This window comes from Mrakia frigida (genome assembly GCF_051309035.1).
Source record: "Mrakia frigida strain ATCC 22029 unplaced genomic scaffold BDY24scaffold_5, whole genome shotgun sequence".
Classification (NCBI taxonomy): domain Eukaryota; kingdom Fungi; phylum Basidiomycota; class Tremellomycetes; order Cystofilobasidiales; family Mrakiaceae; genus Mrakia; species Mrakia frigida.
The window spans coordinates 689,014-706,367 of record NW_027481276.1 but is presented as its reverse complement, the minus strand read 5'-3'; the positions used below and the strand labels follow the sequence as shown (position 1 = coordinate 706,367).

The following is a 17,354-nucleotide window of genomic DNA, read 5'->3' as shown; positions in this document are numbered from 1 at the left end:
CGAGCTCTTCCCTCCCTTCTTCATTTCCCTTCAACCCTCGACCCTCCCTCGGACTTCAAATCTACAAAAGCAATGCCACCGCCCCGTCGTCGCTCCCATTTCTTCGGCCCAGCTTCTTTAATCCCCATCTTCCTCGCTCTGGTCGTCTCTCTAATCGGCTTCCTTCCCTCGACGAACGAGACCGCCTTCCCTCCCGGTTCGACGTTGATCTTGACCGCTCATCCGGACGATGAAGCCATGTTCTTCGCTCCCGCTGTACAATCTCTAGGGAACAAGAGGGACGTGTGGGCGGTTTGTATGAGCACGGGTGAGTCTAGTTTCAGAGGAAGAACGAGAGAAGGGAAAAACGTCGAGCTCACCATCTTCCTTTCCCTCCTCTCTCCTTCTCTCCTCTCAGGAAACGCTGACAACCTCGGCTTAATACGCAAAGACGAGCTCTCCAACTCCTACGAGATCCTAGGAATCGATTCAAGCAAACTCAAAGTCTTTGACCATCCGTCAGTTCTCTCTCAAAACTCGTCTCGTCTCGCGTGGGTCCCTTTCTCCTCCTGCTCACCCTCCCCGCCCTTTCTCTTCTTGTTCCTTATACAGAGACCTCCAAGACGGCATGCGAACCATCTGGTCCCCTTCCTTGATCGCTTCTCTAATCCAACCCATCATCGACGAAAACAACATCTCCATCGTGCGTTCGCTTCCTCGCTCTCTTTCGTCTCGTCTCCTCCGCGTCGTCTCGTCGTCGTCTCATCGCTCCTCTCTTCCACCTCTTCCTCCCTTTCTGTCTCTTCCAGATCCTCACCTTCGACTCCCACGGCATCTCCCACCACCCAAACCACATCGCCCTCTCCCGAGCCGCTCTCCTCCTCCGTCCTCCCTCTTCACCCTCCCTCTCCCCTTCACCCATCAACCGTCTCAAAACCTACTACCTCCTCACCCAGCCCACCCCCTTGAAATACCTCTCCTTCTTCCCATCCCTCTTCCAAACCCTCACCACCCAAGCCACTCCCCAAACCGACGGCGTTCGTTCGTCGGAAGTCGTTCTGAAAGGCGACGAGGGAGAGGAAGTGAGGGTTGTCCGAGCGAACGTAGGCTGGGAGGGTTACTGGAAGGGAGTGAGTGCGATGCTGGAGCATGGGAGTCAGATGAGGTGGTTCAGATGGGGGTACGTGGGGACGAGTAGGTACATGTGGGGTGGGGAGTGGGTTTTGATTGAGGGTTGAGGTTCGATGATCAGTATTTTGCGTTGGGTAGAGTTGGATGAATGATTTGGGCACAGACGCTGGATTGCGAGGCTATGGGAAAGATAGAAGGGAAATGATCCGTTTGCTGAGGAGAGAAGGGGGAACGAAGATAAAAGGAAGAGAGAAGGACGAGGCATCGACGCGTCGTCTCGACTCCCCTCGCCTTCTTCTCTCTGTCTTTCCCTTTTCGCAAAAGGTTCGAAGACCGGGTCATGACGTTGGTTCATTCAAAGCTAAGTTCAAGAAAAAGGGTTCGAGACGAGAGAGAAACGACGAACGAAAAGAGTGAGGGAGAAGTTGATACTAAAAGAGAGCGATGTAGGTAGGTAGGTAAGTGAAAAGAGAGAGAGGGAGAGAGACCGAGAAAGAGGGGCCGAAGCGATTAGCGAGTGGGGGTTGGGGCGAAGTGTGAGGTAAAGGAGAGGGAGGGGACTGAGAAACGGAAACTACAGACGATGCGAGAAGAGAGAGGGACGAGACGAGAAAATGAGCGTGTGATGTGATGGTGGATATAACGAGAGGGATGGATTCGGACAGAAAGAGGTCGAGAAGGAAAATGCAAGAATGTACTACGAAGAAAGGAGAGAAAGAGACAGAGAGAGAGAGAAAAGAACGTCGATTCGAACGAGTCCTTCACCAGTGGATTCTCGACCAAGAATCATCGTCGACTCCCCCTCCTCCGGCAGCAGCGAACTTGTTGTTGTTGTTGTTACCGAGAGCAGGGTGGGTCAAGCCCAACCCGACGGGTCCGAAGGTCGAAGAGGTAGCCGAGGTGGCGCTCGACGAAGGGAACGACGCGAAAGCGTGCTGACCTCCTCCTCCTCCTCCTCCGGCGGCGAGTCCGTTGAACGCTTGTTGCTGCTGAGCCTGCATGAGGTAGGAAGCTTGAGGGGTGGGGTAGAAGGAAAGGTTGTTGTAGGGGAAACCGAGAGGGTTGAAGATCTGTTGGTAGCCTCCAAGGATGGGAGAGCTGGGGCTGGGAAGAGAGAGAAAGGTAAAGCGGATCGAGGTCAGCGAGAAAGAAGAATTGGGACGAGGCGAGGTAGGGAAGAAGCTAATCACGTCTGAGGACTAGACATGGGAGTAGCCCAGCTCTCGGGAAGGGAACCTCCAGGCATCGACGAGGTCCAGCTCCCGGTGGAGCTCGTAGGAGAGTCGAGATCCTTCCTCTTGAGTTTGGCAGCTTCCTCTCGAACGAATTTTTGGCCCTGGTTACCAAAGAGAACGAACGGAAAAAGAGTCAGCTTCGGAGATGTCGTGCTAGAAGAGTTCGAGCGAGGAGAAGCGCACAGGAGAGTCGGCGAATCTGCAAACGAGAGGGCCTTGAGCTCCGGGAAGGATTCGACCATGAAGAGCGTCGACGGCGGAGTGAGCTTCGTCTCTGGTCTGAAGTCTGCGGCGGGAATATACAAAGGTCGAAGAGAGTTGATGAGCTCGGGAAGCGAACAGAAGTGCTCGAAGACGCGTCGAAGAAAAGGCGGGACTGGACGAACCGAACGAGAGCGACTCCCTTGCCGAGAGCTCCACCGTTTCCACTCTCGAGGATCTTGCTGGAAACGATAATGCTGGGAGCGAAGAGTCTCTGCGAGGGAGAGAAAGAGAGGGAAGGAAGGGCGTCAAAACAACGGATGAAAGGAAGAGCGGGACGGTCGTCGAACAGACCTCGAGTGCCTGAAAAGAAACGAGGGAGGAAACTAAGAGTCAGCACGGCGCATGAGCCGAAGATGAAGAGAGTGAAATTCGGGTCTGACCTGAGTTGAGTAGGAAGCAGGAAGGCTGAAACATGAATGGAGAAGAAGTCAGAAGTCGTGTTTGGGAAGAGGAGAGGATCGAAAGCTCACTTCTTGACGTAGACGTTGGTCTCGAAGGGATCGGCGAGCTGTGGTAAGAAGGGACAAGGTCAGAAAACGATTATAGAGAAGAGGGTAAGCTGACGAACCCTCTCGAGTTTCTCCTTGAGCGTTTCCTGTGCGAGACGCTCGAAAGAAGTCGCGTCAGTTCGGTTGCCTCGAGACTCCCTCAGCTCGAAGGATTGAAACTCACTCTCGCGAATCCAACCTTGTAGCCCTGATCCATGAGACCGAGAATACAGTTCTGAGCTTCAGCAACTAAGACGAAGGGTCAAACAAGGAACGCAGGAACATGAGAGTCGATCAGCACGGCGTCGACCTCTTCATTCCTCTCAAGTCCTCCCGGCTTCGGATCTCGAGACTCACCACTCCCAAACATGATGAACCCGAAGCTGCCATTCCCACGAAAGTAAACGAGGAAACAAGTGAGCTTTCCCTACGAATCTCGCTGCAATTCGAGTCGACCTTCCCTGTCGACCCCTGTCCCGCACTCCCTCTGAAACGAAACAAAACGAAAGCTCACCTTTTCCCTTCTTGAGCTCTTTGAACGAATCGAGCAGACTTGACTTGACCGAAAGGCGATCCGAGAGCCATGAGCTGAGCTTCGTTGGTGGTGGGAGTGAGTCGAGAGAGGAAGACTGGGTGGAGGAAAGAAGGGCGACGGGACGGGAAGTCAGGAGATGAAAGTCGTTGGGGACGAGATGGGCGAGGCAGAAGAAGGAAAACGGTCAAACGAACCAGTTGGGGTAGGAGCGGAGCTTGTGGGAGCAGAGTTGAACGAAGGAGGAGCGAAGTTGTAGGTGACTGGAAGGGGAAGGGAGCAGAGGGAGGGAGGAGGGAGGGTTCAGGCCGTCGTTCCTGAGGAGTGTGTTCGGCTCCCAAAAAGGAGAGAATCGAGCAGAACGATAGCTCACCGGTCTGACCTTGAGGAGAGTAGATGGTAGCGAGAGGGTTGAAGGTCGTCATAGCGAAGGAGGCGAGGCTGTAGATCGAGGGAGGTTGAACGAAGGAGGAGGGGGGAGAGGCGAAGAGGGAAGAGGGAAAGTCGAGAGGTGAAGGTGGAGGAGGTCTAAGAGGAACGAGGTTGGGAGTTGAGCTGGAGAAGGTGGAAGTCTAGGGGGAGGGAGTCTAAGTGAGAGTTGGAGGTGAAAAGAGAAGGGAAGAGGGTGAAAGAAGGATGAGAAATGCCTGGAAAGAAGGGAGAAGGATGCAGTCGGAAGGGAAAGTCGAAATCGGGGTCTCGAGTCCCAACTAAACCCCTCTCCGTGCCTTTTCACGTGCTGTCTTGTTCTTTTGGTTCCGTCAAAGAGTAAGAGAGAGAGAGAGGTCAATGAGAGTGAGCGAAGAGAAGAGTGAAAGGAAGAGGAGGAGGGACAAGACGTACGATTTGAACCAGCCTCGACTTCACTGAAGGCGACGCGTCGATAGCTTCTTCCGAGTCGCTCTCTCCTCGGATCTGTCTCGACGGACCCCTGGGTATCCAAGCCACTGCGACATATGTTCAAGCTCGACGAGATCTGAAAGGGGAAGATCGGTGCGATTCCTGCGAGGTTACGTGACGTGAAAGTCCGGTCCCAGTCGTTCATCCTCTGCGCGTCACCCTAAATCCTACGAGAGACATCAAACAGCAAGAAGTAGAGCGTGTATAGAACCGCTACCCGTGTGTCCTTTGATGCTCCAGAATAAGGTAGAGAGGGAGGTGGAGGAAAGGGAAGATGAAAGAAAAGCTGTCGTCCAAAAGACGAGCCGACGCGTGATTGCTCCCCGGGGCCATTTCGCATATATGTGAGGGTTCATAAGGGACGAAGAGCGTGCGACTAGCTTCACTTCAAAAATCGAAGGGAAGAGAGCCGATGGACGAGTGAAGAGGGTTGAAGGAGAGAAGGGAAGGAGACACGCGTCGCGAGGCTTGTCTGGCCAGCCCGATCGGCAGTGAGACCTGTGGATTCAGAGGTAAGATGCCGAAGCGATGGCGACGAGAAGAACTCAGTTCAAATGAGGTCAGCAGAAGAGGAGAATACCAGAGAGAGCGCGAGAGGAAGGAAGGACGTGCGGTCGTCGTCGCGTCTTGAGGAGCCTGAGAGTCAGCGAGAGGCACAGACTGTTCGAGAAGTGCCCATCAAAGGTTCAAAGTGAGGGTCCTCGTCGACCTGTGCGAAAGGAAAGGGCAGGGTGGGGAAAGAAGTAGGAAGAAGGGTCAGCTCGACTCTTCGACGCTGCTTCCTGCTCAAGAAGTGAACTGCCCGTCTCTCCGTTCCAGCTGCTCAAGCCTTGATCTACACTCCTCGGATAGCGTCCCCTCCGAGCCATCAGCGACGTCCATGGGAGGTTGAAAGACTCACAGATCATTCCACACCCATCAAAAACGTGGTGTCGCCCTCCTCCCTGAGCTTCGGTCGTCGAAAGCTCTTCCTGGAACCCTCCCGGGCTCGAGCTCGATGTAAGCTCATAAGCGAAGACGTCAAGTCCTTAGGTGGATACCGATGAAGATCGAGGATCGTTGTTTTAACCTACAGGGGAACGAAGAACGAAGAAGTGGGAGGAGGGAGGACGAAGTGAAGGAAGGAGGACGGAGGGAGGATGTTGGTCTGATCCGAGCTGTACGAAGCTTCTGTGACTGCTGACGGTGCTCCTGATGGAGAAAAGAATAATCTGGAGGACATGTCGATCGAAAGAAATGTCGGAAAGAAGGGTCGTCGTGGGTGGAGGTCAAAAGAAGAAGGGAAGGAAGAAGGGAGGTGAGCTTCACCTTCCTTCCCTCTCCTCCTCTCTCCTCTCCTCCCCTCCCCCTGTAGCAACCCTCCCACGACGAATCCCCTCATCAGACCTTTTCGATATGAGCTCGTGCATATATACAGCTTTAGTTCGATGATTTCTGGTCAGCCCCTTCCTTTCCTGTCGTCGACTCTGACCTCTCGCGCGCGGTTGGGCTGAGCTCACCACTTCCTTCCTTCTTCCTTCTCACTTCCCAGAACTGCTCTCTCGACCCTCGCTGAAGTTGAATGGGCTTCCTCAGCGTGTGATCTACTCTTTGGATAAGGAAAAGAGTCTCCGTAAGTAGCTAAGATTCAGGCGAGCCCGTTGGTTTCCTTGCGACCTTTTCCGTCGAAGCTCACCGAGCTGCTCCTTCCCTCCCCCAACAGATGGCCTTGCTCTCGACAGGGGACGTGCTCGCTCAGTCTCGTCATATATCCTCGCCAGTCCCATCTCCATTGATCTCCTCCCTTCAGCTGCTACAACACCCGCTCCCTCGAGTATCAGTCGGCGCAAGAGGAGAACGGGACGACGGTCCTTGATCGAGACGGCAGAGATACATAGTGGGGTCGAAGCAGCGAGAGAGGCCGCAAGTGAGTTATTTCCCTATTTTGATGAATCTTGATGTGGGAGGCTGGGTGAGGAAGGAAGTGAGGAAGGAAGAGGAGCTTTGACTGAAAGGATCGACGCTGACTCTCTCCTCGTCTTTCTTCGCTTCGACCTGCTTACTGCTTCCTTCCAAGATCAGGTGTGAGTGTTCTCTATACCTCGTCCTCGAACCCGCTGAAAGTCGAAGCTGAAATTCCTCTTCGGTCGAATGGGAGAAGGAGAGGGAAGGAGGTGAGCTCGTTCTTCCTTCGCCCCAACGCGTCTCGACTTCGAGCTTGCTTTCTGCACCGACCTCCGACACTCAGGTCACTCGTGCCTAACCGCTGATAGTTGGTACCTGACGATGACTCAGTCCTTACCAAGATTCAGCCTCGCATCGATTCAGACTACTCGGACAGGATTCTTGGGGCGAAGACGCGTTCGCCTTGGTGTTTCGCTCTCAGTTTAAACGGGACTAAAACCTTCAGCAACTCACCCTAGGTAGTCCCACTCTGCAGCAGGATTGGAGTATGACCTTGCATGTACTCGGCTCTCTGGATTTTCGGATCGCTCTCTACCTGTAGCCCCCCATGTCGCTTTCTTCGACAGACCTCTCGCGACGCGTCGTCTCGCTTCTCTCCCTTCTTTCAGGCCTTCTGCTCTTCATCAAGGTCCGTTCGGGGAGGCTGGGCGAACTGGTCCTCTTCATCCTCCTCTGCCCAGGCACGCACGAAACGACCGAGTCAGTCAAAGAAGCCTTGTTTTCGCCATCAAATCAACAAACGATGGCCTTCGATCTCTCCTTCTCGCTCCGACCTCTCGCTCTTCCTTCGTCCCTGCAGCTTTTCTAAGCAGCTCAACGCGACCAAATTGCTACAGGAATCTCGGATCAGCTCTCGCTACATTCTAGTGTTTTTCGATATCTTCTGGGAGGTCTGGATCGTCTTTTCAAGGTGGAACCAACTTGCCGGCGGCTCTTGAAGTCGTCGGCGCTGAACTGGCTCTTTCTTTCCGACGCGCCTGGGCTCTCCTCGCCTTCTCGTTCCTTGGAGAATGTTTTGGGGACACAAAAAGCGATCTTCAGAGGTCTCCAGAGGTTCCCCATCAACCACATCTTGCCCCTCCTCTTCGACAGCTTCGACTCTTCTCACCTCAACCAAACACTTTCAAGCTCACCCCCCTTCCTTCCCTCCCTCACCTTTCGACAACCATGGCCGGCGGTGCTGCTCCCCTCCCTTCCTCTTCCAAGGGGATCTTCTCTCAGCGTCTGATGGAGCGAGAGTTCTACGTCTCCTTCGCTCTTGTTACCTCGCTTTTCTTGTGGGTCGAACGACAACGCTTTCGATCCTCAGTCTTCGTCGATGGGTCGCTGAACCCTCCTTTCTTCTTCTTCTTCCAGCGCTTGGGGATTCGCCTACGGTCTCCTCGATGTCCTCAACAAGCACTTCCAGAACGTCCTCGGTATCAGCAAGCTTCAATCCACTGGTCTTCAGGTCGCCTGTCAGTCGATTTCCTGCTTCTCGATCTCCCGCCCGACGTGCGAGCTCACCTACCCTCCTCACCTTCTTCCCCTCTAGACTTCGGTATTGGATACCTCGCTTTCGCTCCCGTCGCCGGAGAGGTTCTGAAACGACGCGGATACAAACAAGCTATCCTCATGGGTCTCGCTCTCTACTCTACTGGTGTAAGTAGATTGATCTTCCCGACCTCTCAAATCGAGCTTCGAACCCTCTTCTGACCCTCTCCCTCCATCGTTCAGGCTATCCTCTTCTGGCCCGTCGCAAAATTCTCCGTCGGAACCACCAACCCTCAGGCTATCTTCGCTGGATTCGTCGTCTTGACTGGTCTTACTGCTTGTGGTCTTGCTACCCTCGAAGTCACTGCCAACTCGTGAGCCTCACCTCTCCCTCTCATCTCTCCCTTATCCTCTTCGCCATCTCACACGCTCTATCTTCTTGTTACTTTCCTCAGCTACGTCACTGTCATGCGACCTGCTGCTACCGCTGCTCTTCGACTCCAGTTCTCTCAAGCGTGAGTCCATCTTTCTGACCTTCGACCTCGAACGACGGCGAGCTGACTCGACGCGTCCGTCCCTCTCCTCTTCTTCTCTTTTCCAGCTTCAACGGAGTCGCTTCTTTCTCTGGACCTTTGATTGCTTCCAAGGTGAGTCATAGCAGTCCAGTTTTGAGGATACCCTTCTTCGGGACTCTGCTCAGGCTGTTCTTTCAGTCCCTTTTCGATTCCGACTGACGTTCCCGTCTCCCTTTCCTCTTTCTCAGTACTTCTTTACCGAGGGTAACGACGACAACCTTGGAACTGTTCAGTGGGTCTACTTGTAAGTAACACTTATTTCATAGCGAGAACATCCTCTATTCTTGGTGGGAGGAAGAAAGGAGCCTGAACGATTTCCGGACGACGCTAACACTCAATCTGCTTCTCTCTTCCTCTTCCTCTTCCGTCTTGTACAGGGCCGTCGCCGGACTCGGAGCTACTCTCGCTCTCCTCTTCGTCCTCATCAAGCTCCCTGAGGTCTCCGAGGAGGAACTTCAAGCTCAGGCCGATGCTGACGCTGAAGCCTCTGGCGATCCCGCGGCCCACGCTCAACTCGCCAAACCTTTCTTCAAGCAGCTCAGGCCCATCTTGGGATTCGTCGCTCAGTTCATGTAAGTCAAAGTCCCGTCCCATCCCCGACCCTTTTGCCCCGCATCTTCTCTCGTCGCGTCTCGTCTCGCTGACCTTCCTTCTTCTCTCCCTCTTCTCCTCCTCGTCTAAAGGTATGTCGGAGCCCAAGTTGCGATTGGAACCTTCTTCATCAACTATGCGAACGAGAGTGGAGGATACACCGACTCCAAGGCTTCCCAGCTTCTTAGTTACGCTCTGATCATCTTCACGTGCGTTCCAACCCTCTTCCTCGTCGCAACGTCTCTTTCGCTGCTGATCTTCTTGCTCTCGCTTCTTCTACCTCTCTACAGTGTCTTCCGATTCGTCGCCACTCTCCTCCTCACCGTCTTCTCCGCCTCTTTCCTCCTCCTCGTCAACGCCGTCATTTCCGCCCTCCTCGTCGCTCTCATCGGTTCCTTGAAAGGTTCTGGGGGTGTTATCTGCTTGATCGTCGTGTATGCTACTATGGCCATCCAATGTAAGTACATCTCTACTATTCCGACTTCGCGACATGTGCTGATCTCTCGTCGCGTCTTCTTCAGACCCCGTCATCTTCGTCGTCTCCACCGAGAACCTTGGACGACACACTCGACGAGCCGCCAGTCTTTTGGTTATGGGTGTATCTGGAGGAGCTGTATTCCCTCCCTTCCAAGGTGCCTTGGCTGACGCTTGTATGTACACCCTCTTATACCTCGTCGCGTTCTTTTTTGATTCCGACGACGCGTTTCGATCCTGACCTTCGCCTCCTTCTCCTTCTTTCCTTCACAGACAACACCCGAGTCTCGATGTGGGTCAACTTCGTCCCCTTCATCTACGTCGCTCTCTTCTCCGCCTGGATCTGGAGGCAGAAGGGAATGAAGTTCACCAGGAAGGCGGAGCAGGCGGTCGAGGACGAGCGGCTCTCTCACGGTCAGGTCGTTCGGGAGACGTCTCCTGTTTCGAACGAGAAGGAGAAGGCCGAGGATCTTGATCAGATCGAGTACCGAGCTTAGTAACTTTCGCTCCCCTTTGCAGTCTTCCTTTTTTATCTACTTTCGCTTTGGTTTCTCGCTCCTCTCGACCACGACCTTTCTCACGACTCCCCTTCGGTTTGTTCACTCTGTACTCGTTTATCTTGGGCTCTTTGTAGTAGTCTATACTTCTCTTCTCTTCGACAAAACTCTGCCTCTTGGACTGGCTTTCTAGATTCTACTCTGCATGATTCTGCTTTGGAAACTCTCGTTCATGAGAACTAAGTGAACGCGAATTGAGTTTCGACGACGCTCACGTCCTGAACATTTTTCGTCCCTCCTTTGAGCGGTTGTTCACATCGGTCCGTTCCCTCGCTCGAACAATAGCACGAGAAGCTTTACATTGGCCGTCTCGTTACAATCCTCACCTCTTGATGATATTCATGAGGGACGACGGCACACCCGACGACTTCCTCGTCCTTCTCCTACTCTTCCCTCCCTCCCCTCGTCAACGCAGATAAGCAAGCGCTGCGACTCCTGAGTCTACTTCGGTCTCCGCAGACAGACCTAAGAGCCTGAACTCTCAAGTGGTGAACGCTTCTCTCTTCGTCGTCGCTCAGCTCAGCTCAACTCGACGCGCTTTTCTCTCTCCCTCCTTCTCCTTCGGGAAGAATCGTCAGCTCTCGGATCCCGCCAAGCGGATGCAGACACGGCCATTCATTTAGATTGCCCCGAGAAGGAAGCGCGTCGAGAATTGAGTTTGGTTCGGTCGACGCAGCGCCGAGGCACGATTCTTTCTTTAGATTCTCCTCTCCCTTCAACCTCTCTTGCCAGCCTTCCTCTTTTACCCACTGCTGCGAGCTCCCCTCGTATGTGAATGCTCGTCTCGAGGAGGACGTTCGAAGAGAGCGAAACAGAAGTCGAAGGAGGGGGGTGACTCTCCCGTTTTTACACGGTTCAGATTCCTTCGTCCTGGAGTCCTCCCTCTCCTCCACAGATCATCATCGAGTCCCCACCTCAACTCCTCTTGACGGAAATCGGACCGACTCTCGTAGGATTGTTCCCCCATGTTTCTCAGTCCCAAAAAGTTCTTCTTCCCCTCAGGTCCCCACCAACCTCCATCCCCCTCCGCCCTTCTTCTCCCCTCCCCCACCTCTTTTCTCCTCGCCCAACCCTCTCAAACACACAACAGATGTCCACCAAGAACGAGGTCTTCAAGTCAGAGGCTGCTCACCTCGAGGAAGCTGCCTTCTCAGCTGGATATGTTCCAGGAACGGACGCAGAGCGAAAGCTCGTCCGTCGCATCGACATGAGGTTGGTCCCCTCTCGAACTCCTCCCGCTGTTCCTTCGTTCTCGACGAAGCTGACCTTCCATTCTCCTCTCTCTCTCTTACTTTCTAAAGACTGCTCCCTATGCTTTGGGTGAGTCAACCCTCTCGTGCTCCCTCTCTCTCAGCAGACGGGGCTCGAACGCTGACTTTCCTCTCTTTTGTTCTTTTCAGGTCATGTTGGTCCCTTTCTTCCTTGGCTCCGAGTCTCTTTCGGGTTTCTAACCACTCCTCTTTCTTCTAGGTACATTCTCAACTACCTGGATCGAACCAACATCGGAAATGCGAAGGCGAGTCTCTCTCAGGTTTCTGACCACCCTTGCGAATCTCTCTCAGGTTTCTAACCACCCTTGTTTTCCTCTATAGGTCGCTGGAATGCAGAGTGAGTCGAAAGCGACCAACTTCGTCGAAGAGCCTTCGCTGGCTGAGGCTGACTGACCGTCGCTCTTGTCCTTCTGCTTCAGCCGACCTCAAACTCACCTCGAACGACTACGCTACTGCTCTCAGTGTATTCTTCGTCGGTTACCTGCTCAACGAAGTGAGGACGCTTTCCTCTTCTTCGTTGCTTTGGGAACCCCAACTCCAACGCTGACTCCCCTCCCCTTCGCCTCTCGCCTCCCTCAGATTCCCTCCAACTTGGTCCTCACTCGATCTCGTCCTTCTATCTTCCTTCCTTGCATCATGTACGTAGGCTCTCTGCTGGACGAGCGTCGATCGACGAGAGTTCGAAGAGCGAGATTCGAAGCTGATCCTTTCTTCGTCGCAACGTCCTACTTCACCTGCAGGCTTCTTTGGGGATCCATCACTATCGCCTTCATGGGTATTCACGACCTCGGAGCTCTCATCGCCGTCCGATTCATCCTCGGTTGCATCGAGGTGAGCCGAAAGACAGTCGATGTCGACGCGCCTGGCTTGACGGGAACCGTTCTGACTCGAAAGCTTTCTTTCCTACCCTTTCTCCTTCTCTTCCTTTCAGGCTGGATTCTTCCCCGGAGTCGTGAGTCCCTTTCTCCGTCCCTCCCTTGTCCCTCTTCTCCCTCCCCGACCTCGCCGTCCTCTTCCTCTCGAGAAGCCGCTTCTTCCTTCGCTCGCCCTCGTTCGAATTCACCACTCTGACTTTCTCTCTTCTTTGAACATTCATTCTTCAGATGTTCCTCATGAGTTGCTGGTACAAGGTACGTCCCAGCTTAACAGAGCGCGTTGTGAAATGAATGCGACGAGATTGACGACGCGTCGGACGGTCGAGCTCATGTTTCTGACCTAGTCCTCCTTTCTTCGCCCCTCAGCCTTTCGAGATGGGAAAGCGAATGGCTCTGTTCTACACCGCTTCGCTCATGGCTGGAGCTTTCGGTGGAGTTCTTGGAGGTGAGATTGATTCCTGTGTAGTATGGAAAAGGGGGGAGAAGACGTCGAGCTGACCTCCCGATCCGTTCTTGTTCTAGGGGCCATCACCTCTGGAATGGAAGGAGTTGGAGGAGTCCGAGGATGGCACTGGCTTTTCGGAATTGAGGGAATTGCTACCGGTGAGTTACAATCTCGTCTGATCTACCTCCGATTAAGAAACTGAGCCACCCTCTTCTCGTCCTTCAGTCGTCGTTGCTTCCCTCGCTTTCTTCGTTCTCCCCGATTTCCCTCACAACACCAAGTTCCTCACCGGAGAGGAGCGAGCCCTCGCCGTCCTTCGACTCGTCACGGCTGAAGGTTCCAAGCCCCGATTGAGCCACAAAGAGGCTTTCATGAGCGCCGTCAAGGTCAGTTTCGAAAACGCGTCGCCAACGAGATTTCTTCTCTCGCTCCCCGACTGATCAGGTCTCTTCCTTCCCTCCCTCTTCATCAGAACTGGCACACTTGGCTCCTCACAGTCTCCTACATGGGAATCTCGGGATCCGGAACTATCTCGTACTTCTGTGAGTCGTTTCTGCCTCTCTCTCTCTCTCTCCTCTTCCGTCCGATCGAGCTCGCAGTCGTCCTGATCATGTTCCTCTATTCCCCTGCTCCGTTATCACAGTCCCTACGCTCATGCTTTCTCTGGGCTACACGGGAACGATGGCCAACTACGTTCGTCCTTCTCTTTCTCTCGAACTTACGTTCCTTCGCGCTCTGCTTTCCCTCTTTCCTCGAAGATTTCGAAAGCTAACGTCTCTCTTGGCCACTTCTCTTTCGTAGATGACTGCGCCCATCTACGCCGCTGCCCTTGTCGTCTCGGTCTGCGTCGGATACTCCTCCGACCACTTTAACGAGAAGCCATTCCACGTCCTCGGAGCCACCATCATCGCCGGTATTTCATTCATCATCACCGCTACCGTACCCAACGACGCTGTCAAGTACACCTTCATCCTCTTTGTGAGTACCTCTTACCTGACTCGTGAAGACCTGACTCGTGAAGGGGAAAAGACGAGATGTCGGGACGAGTCGTTTCCTCCTCGCTGTTGGTCTCCTTTGACTGACCCTCCTCTTCTCACTTCCCTTTGCTATTTCTCAGGGAGGATGTGGTATCTGGAGTGCCGTCCCTCTTTGCCTCTCGTACTGCCTTGCGAACTTCAAGAACAACGAGACCCGAGCTGTGAGTCAAGACCTCGTCGCGTCCCCCTCTCGCTCCTTCTGACCCTTCCGACGATCTTCGTTTTTTTTAAGGTCGCCATCGCCATCATCAACGGACTTGGAAACACAGCCTCAATCTATGGAGCTTGTGAGTTTGACTCCCTACCTCTTCACGTCCCCCATACACTTTCTCTCTCTCGAACGCGTCGAGCTGACCTCCCCCCTTCCCCCTTCCCTCCCTACAGACATCTGGCCCGCGAATTCCGCCCCTTCCTTCACCCTCGGTTTCGCATGCACCACGGCGTGTACGTATACAAATCACCTCCTCAAACCAAGACGCGTCGAACCCAAGCTGATCTCCCTCTTGCTCCCCTCCCCTTTTCAGTCGTCCTCTTCGGTGGAATCTGCACGGTTATCAACAGGTTCTGCGTCGGAGACCTTAGTCTTCGAACCCAAGCTCAGGACGACGAGGACGAGGAGGCGAGGAACGCTCATCAAAAGGGCGCTGAGGGCAAGGCCGTTCACGACGACGCTGCTTCGGTCTAACAGTCTCCGTCTTCTTCTCCTTCGTGTTTACGTTTGTGTACGTGGTTAGTTCAGTGAAGTCGATCTCTATTTCATGTAGCTGTAGTATCTTTCCTTCCCTTCGAGGTGACGTGGGAAAAAAAACATGCGAGGGCGAACAAAAAGCGAAAGAAAAAGCACAAAGCAAAACCTCCTTTACTCCCTCCTCCTCCCCCCTTCCCAAACCGCCTTCCCCCTCCCACTCCACCTCTCCCCATCCGCCTTCTCCGTCAACCTCTCTACCCCCCTCTCCCCCTCCTTCTCCCTACTAAACGCTTCCCAATCCCTCTCCATCACCTCCCCCAACCTCTCCCTCAACCCTTTCAAACTGACCATCTCCTCGACGAACCTTCCCTCCATCGGGTTCTCCACCGCCTGCTTGACCGCGTCCACCAGGGACGTGACGTTCCACCGCGGGACGTTGTAGACTTGGGGAGGGGAGAGGCCGAAGAGAGGTCGATGTTGGACGTTACGGGGGTTGAAGTCGTCTGGGTGTGGGTGGAGGATGGAGGAGAGAGGGAGGGTGGAGTCGTAAGGGTTTAGGAAGGGGATGCCGAGACAGAGAGCCTGAGAAAAGGAAGGGAAGGAGGGAAGTGAGCGATGCGTTGGACGAGGGGAGAGAGGAAGGGAGAGGGAGAGGGAGAGAGAGAGAGAGAGAGAGACGAACCTCGTAAGGCGTTGGGGAAACGAGAGGGAAGCCGATTCCGATGAGAACTTTGCTTTGGGAGAGTTCGAGAAGGAAGTCTTCTCGGGAAAGGGAACCGAGGGATTTGATGGCTGATTTGAACGAGAGAGAGAGAGAGGAGTCAGTCTTCGACGCGACTTTGGGAACGAGTTCCTCTCGCCCACTTCCCCTTTCCTTCCCTCGAGATGGCCGAAGCGAAGAACCAAAGAGAAGATGTAGATCGACGACTCACGAGCAGGCAACCGCAACCTCCCCTCCGTATCATCCTTCGAGACACTAACGAGCTCGAGACCCGTCTCGTCCGCGATGGTCTGGTACGTCTCGAGCGTCCAGGCTGCTTCGTACCGATCGAAGTAGGAGTGGACTTTCCCAAGAATGAAAGCTCTACAACCGAACGAAAAAAAAAATCGAGAGTTCAGCTTCGATAAGAGTTCGAAAGAAGGAAGGGCCAGGGAGATGGGAAAAGAGAGAGACGAGACGTCGGACGCACTGGTTCTTCCGTTCGGAAGGAGGCACCCAAGGCGTAGCGGTACACTTGTGTTCGATGCTCGAGCCAATGATGGTGTGGCCTTCGACGGGGATGGGGGTGACGACTAGCGAACCAAAACGAAAGAACAAAAAACTCAGCCGCGTCGTCTCGTCTCGTTTCGTCTCGTCCCTCTCTTCCTCCTCTCCTCCCCTCCCACTCTCCTCCCACCTGTCCCACCCCTCTCAACCAACCCCTAGCACTTCCACTCACCCCAAGCCCGTCCCAACGGATGCCTCTCCTCTCCAACCCCAAAGTAACTGAACCCCACCATCTTCCAGGTCGGGATCCCGTACGGGTTTTCCTCGTCGTGGTAGGCGCAGTTGGGGTCGTTCCTACAGTCGTCGATGTAGTTGATTCCGCCGTCGATTTTGACAAAGAGGACTTTGATGAGCGTGGGGAAGATGGCGTAGAACTGGAGGGGAGGGGAGACGCGTTGGTGAGCTTTTGGGAAGAGAGGGGAAGGAGGATGAGGAACGGCGTACCTTGATGGCATCGGGGAGGTAAGGAGCTATGAGGACTGTGTAGCCTGAGGTTTTGAGGGCGTGGATCTTTGAAGGGAGAGAACGAGGAGAGAGAAGCGGGAGAAGAGGGTCAGCGACGACTCGTGAAGTCGAACTCGAACGAAACGAAGCGAGAAAGCGAGACTCACGACTGCTTCCCCCCATATAACTTCCCCGTGAGAAGCTCCGTTCGTTGTAGAAGCAAAGTCGGGACTGCACCAGAGAACAGAACCAAAGAAAAGCGAAAACGAGCTCGGAATCAGCTCGCGTCTCTCCTCGTTCTCTCCTCCCCTCGTTCAAACTCACTGAACCAACAACGCGACCCTCGTTTCATTCTCGCCACACCCACTCGGTCCATCTACTCCTTCCGCCAAACAGACCAGCACCCTCTGTACCGCGAGCTCGTTGTCTGAAACCCAAGCGAGTCCTTTGTCCGGGTGAGGATGGACGGGGTTGACCTGGTTGAGAGCGTGTTGGAGTTGTTGGGAGCGGGAGGTTTCTTCTTGGTCCAAAGTGTTGAGGTACGTCGTGAAGGGATCGACGTCTTCGTCGTCGTTGAAGGAAGGGGAGGGAGGGGAGGAGGAAGATTCGAGAACGAGAGCCGTCGACGAGGGAGGTTGATAATCATCTTGAGGTAGAGGGGAGAAGTGAGGGTGACGGATGAGTCTACGAGGAGCTGAAGAGGAAGAGGATCCTGCTGCTGCTAGGGGAATATGATTCCTATGAGGCGAGTTGAAGAGTTGCTGATGGTTGAGTTTGAGCGAGGACGAGAGCGAGGACCGCCGGTGGTTCTCGCACTGCTGAGGTTGAAGCTGTTGCTGCTGCTGCTGCTGTTGAGATGTCGATCGGAAGAGGAGGTAAAGGAAGAGAGCGTTCGCTAAAGCCGGAGCGAGGTAGAGGACGTTGGAAGAACGGCGAGCCATCGTTTGGAAGAGTTGAAGAGAAGGAAGGGAGGAAGGGAGGGAGGGAGGGAGGAGGTGAGCTCGACGATCGAAAGAGTCGAAGGGAAGGAACGAGGTTTGCTGGTGCTGTTGGAGGTCAAGGAAGCTAGTTTGGGGTAATCTTCTTCGGGGAGGTCAGCTTCGCTCTTCCAGATTTGGAGGAGTCTTGGTTTGGTTGTCTCTGGGAGGAGAACGGGAAACGGGCAGGCGGTTTGAGACTTCGAC

The 17,354-nt window shown here is 54.1% G+C and overlaps 5 protein-coding genes across 5 annotated transcripts; 3 read left to right on the top strand and 2 right to left on the bottom strand.

Annotated features, from left to right (window-relative positions):
* Positions 1 to 72: 72 nt before the first annotated feature.
* On the top strand, positions 73 to 1,217 carry GPI12 (N-acetylglucosaminylphosphatidylinositol deacetylase; the record flags this gene model as incomplete). The annotated part of the gene is made up of 4 exons (XM_076643088.1): positions 73 to 307; positions 398 to 497; positions 592 to 682; positions 789 to 1,217. The coding sequence occupies 4 exons, from the start codon at positions 73 to 75 to the stop codon at positions 1,215 to 1,217; spliced, it is 855 nt and encodes a 284-aa protein (XP_076499612.1).
* Positions 1,218 to 1,490: 273 nt separating this feature from the next.
* On the bottom strand, positions 1,491 to 4,054 carry BDY24DRAFT_433301 (uncharacterized protein; the record flags this gene model as incomplete). The annotated part of the gene is made up of 13 exons (XM_076644109.1): positions 1,491 to 2,214; positions 2,301 to 2,446; positions 2,529 to 2,631; positions 2,732 to 2,820; positions 2,901 to 2,909; positions 2,990 to 3,014; positions 3,080 to 3,117; positions 3,178 to 3,204; positions 3,282 to 3,305; positions 3,455 to 3,584; positions 3,612 to 3,726; positions 3,827 to 3,892; positions 4,003 to 4,054. The coding sequence occupies 13 exons, from the start codon at positions 4,052 to 4,054 to the stop codon at positions 1,872 to 1,874; spliced, it is 1,167 nt and encodes a 388-aa protein (XP_076499611.1). The 3' UTR covers positions 1,491 to 1,871.
* Positions 4,055 to 7,640: 3,586 nt separating this feature from the next.
* Positions 7,641 to 10,083, top strand: BDY24DRAFT_408784 (major facilitator superfamily domain-containing protein; the record flags this gene model as incomplete). Its single annotated transcript, XM_076642802.1, has 12 exons — positions 7,641 to 7,750; positions 7,830 to 7,930; positions 8,008 to 8,114; positions 8,190 to 8,320; positions 8,402 to 8,461; positions 8,548 to 8,593; positions 8,710 to 8,765; positions 8,899 to 9,093; positions 9,205 to 9,321; positions 9,403 to 9,569; positions 9,634 to 9,762; positions 9,860 to 10,083. The coding sequence occupies 12 exons, from the start codon at positions 7,641 to 7,643 to the stop codon at positions 10,081 to 10,083; spliced, it is 1,443 nt and encodes a 480-aa protein (XP_076499610.1).
* Positions 10,084 to 11,153: 1,070 nt separating this feature from the next.
* Positions 11,154 to 14,656, top strand: BDY24DRAFT_379764 (major facilitator superfamily transporter). Its single transcript, XM_076639088.1, has 20 exons — positions 11,154 to 11,355; positions 11,445 to 11,463; positions 11,544 to 11,548; positions 11,614 to 11,659; positions 11,736 to 11,751; positions 11,834 to 11,907; positions 11,994 to 12,052; positions 12,155 to 12,245; positions 12,346 to 12,366; positions 12,518 to 12,544; positions 12,656 to 12,734; positions 12,812 to 12,892; positions 12,960 to 13,120; positions 13,207 to 13,276; positions 13,378 to 13,427; positions 13,536 to 13,712; positions 13,852 to 13,932; positions 14,004 to 14,058; positions 14,156 to 14,215; positions 14,296 to 14,656. The coding sequence occupies exons 1-20, from the start codon at positions 11,234 to 11,236 to the stop codon at positions 14,454 to 14,456; spliced, it is 1,455 nt and encodes a 484-aa protein (XP_076499609.1). The 5' UTR covers positions 11,154 to 11,233; the 3' UTR covers positions 14,457 to 14,656.
* On the bottom strand, positions 14,631 to 17,111 carry BDY24DRAFT_412626 (uncharacterized protein; the record flags this gene model as incomplete). Its single annotated transcript, XM_076643087.1, has 8 exons — positions 14,631 to 15,041; positions 15,142 to 15,251; positions 15,392 to 15,543; positions 15,650 to 15,752; positions 15,899 to 16,100; positions 16,171 to 16,236; positions 16,338 to 16,401; positions 16,495 to 17,111. The coding sequence occupies 8 exons, from the start codon at positions 17,109 to 17,111 to the stop codon at positions 14,631 to 14,633; spliced, it is 1,725 nt and encodes a 574-aa protein (XP_076499608.1).
* Positions 17,112 to 17,354: the final 243 nt, after the last annotated feature.

Bases quoted from the DNA above. Each gene is read 5' to 3' on its own strand.
- BDY24DRAFT_379764 (XM_076639088.1), top strand. From the start codon at position 11,234: ATGTCCACCAAGAACGAGGTCTTCAAGTCAGAGGCTGCTCACCTCGAG. The intron at 11,908-11,993 runs GTGAGGACGCTT...CGCCTCCCTCAG, and splicing joins TCGGTTACCTGCTCAACGAA to ATTCCCTCCAACTTGGTCCT. The intron at 14,216-14,295 runs GTACGTATACAA...TCCCCTTTTCAG, and splicing joins TTTCGCATGCACCACGGCGT to TCGTCCTCTTCGGTGGAATC.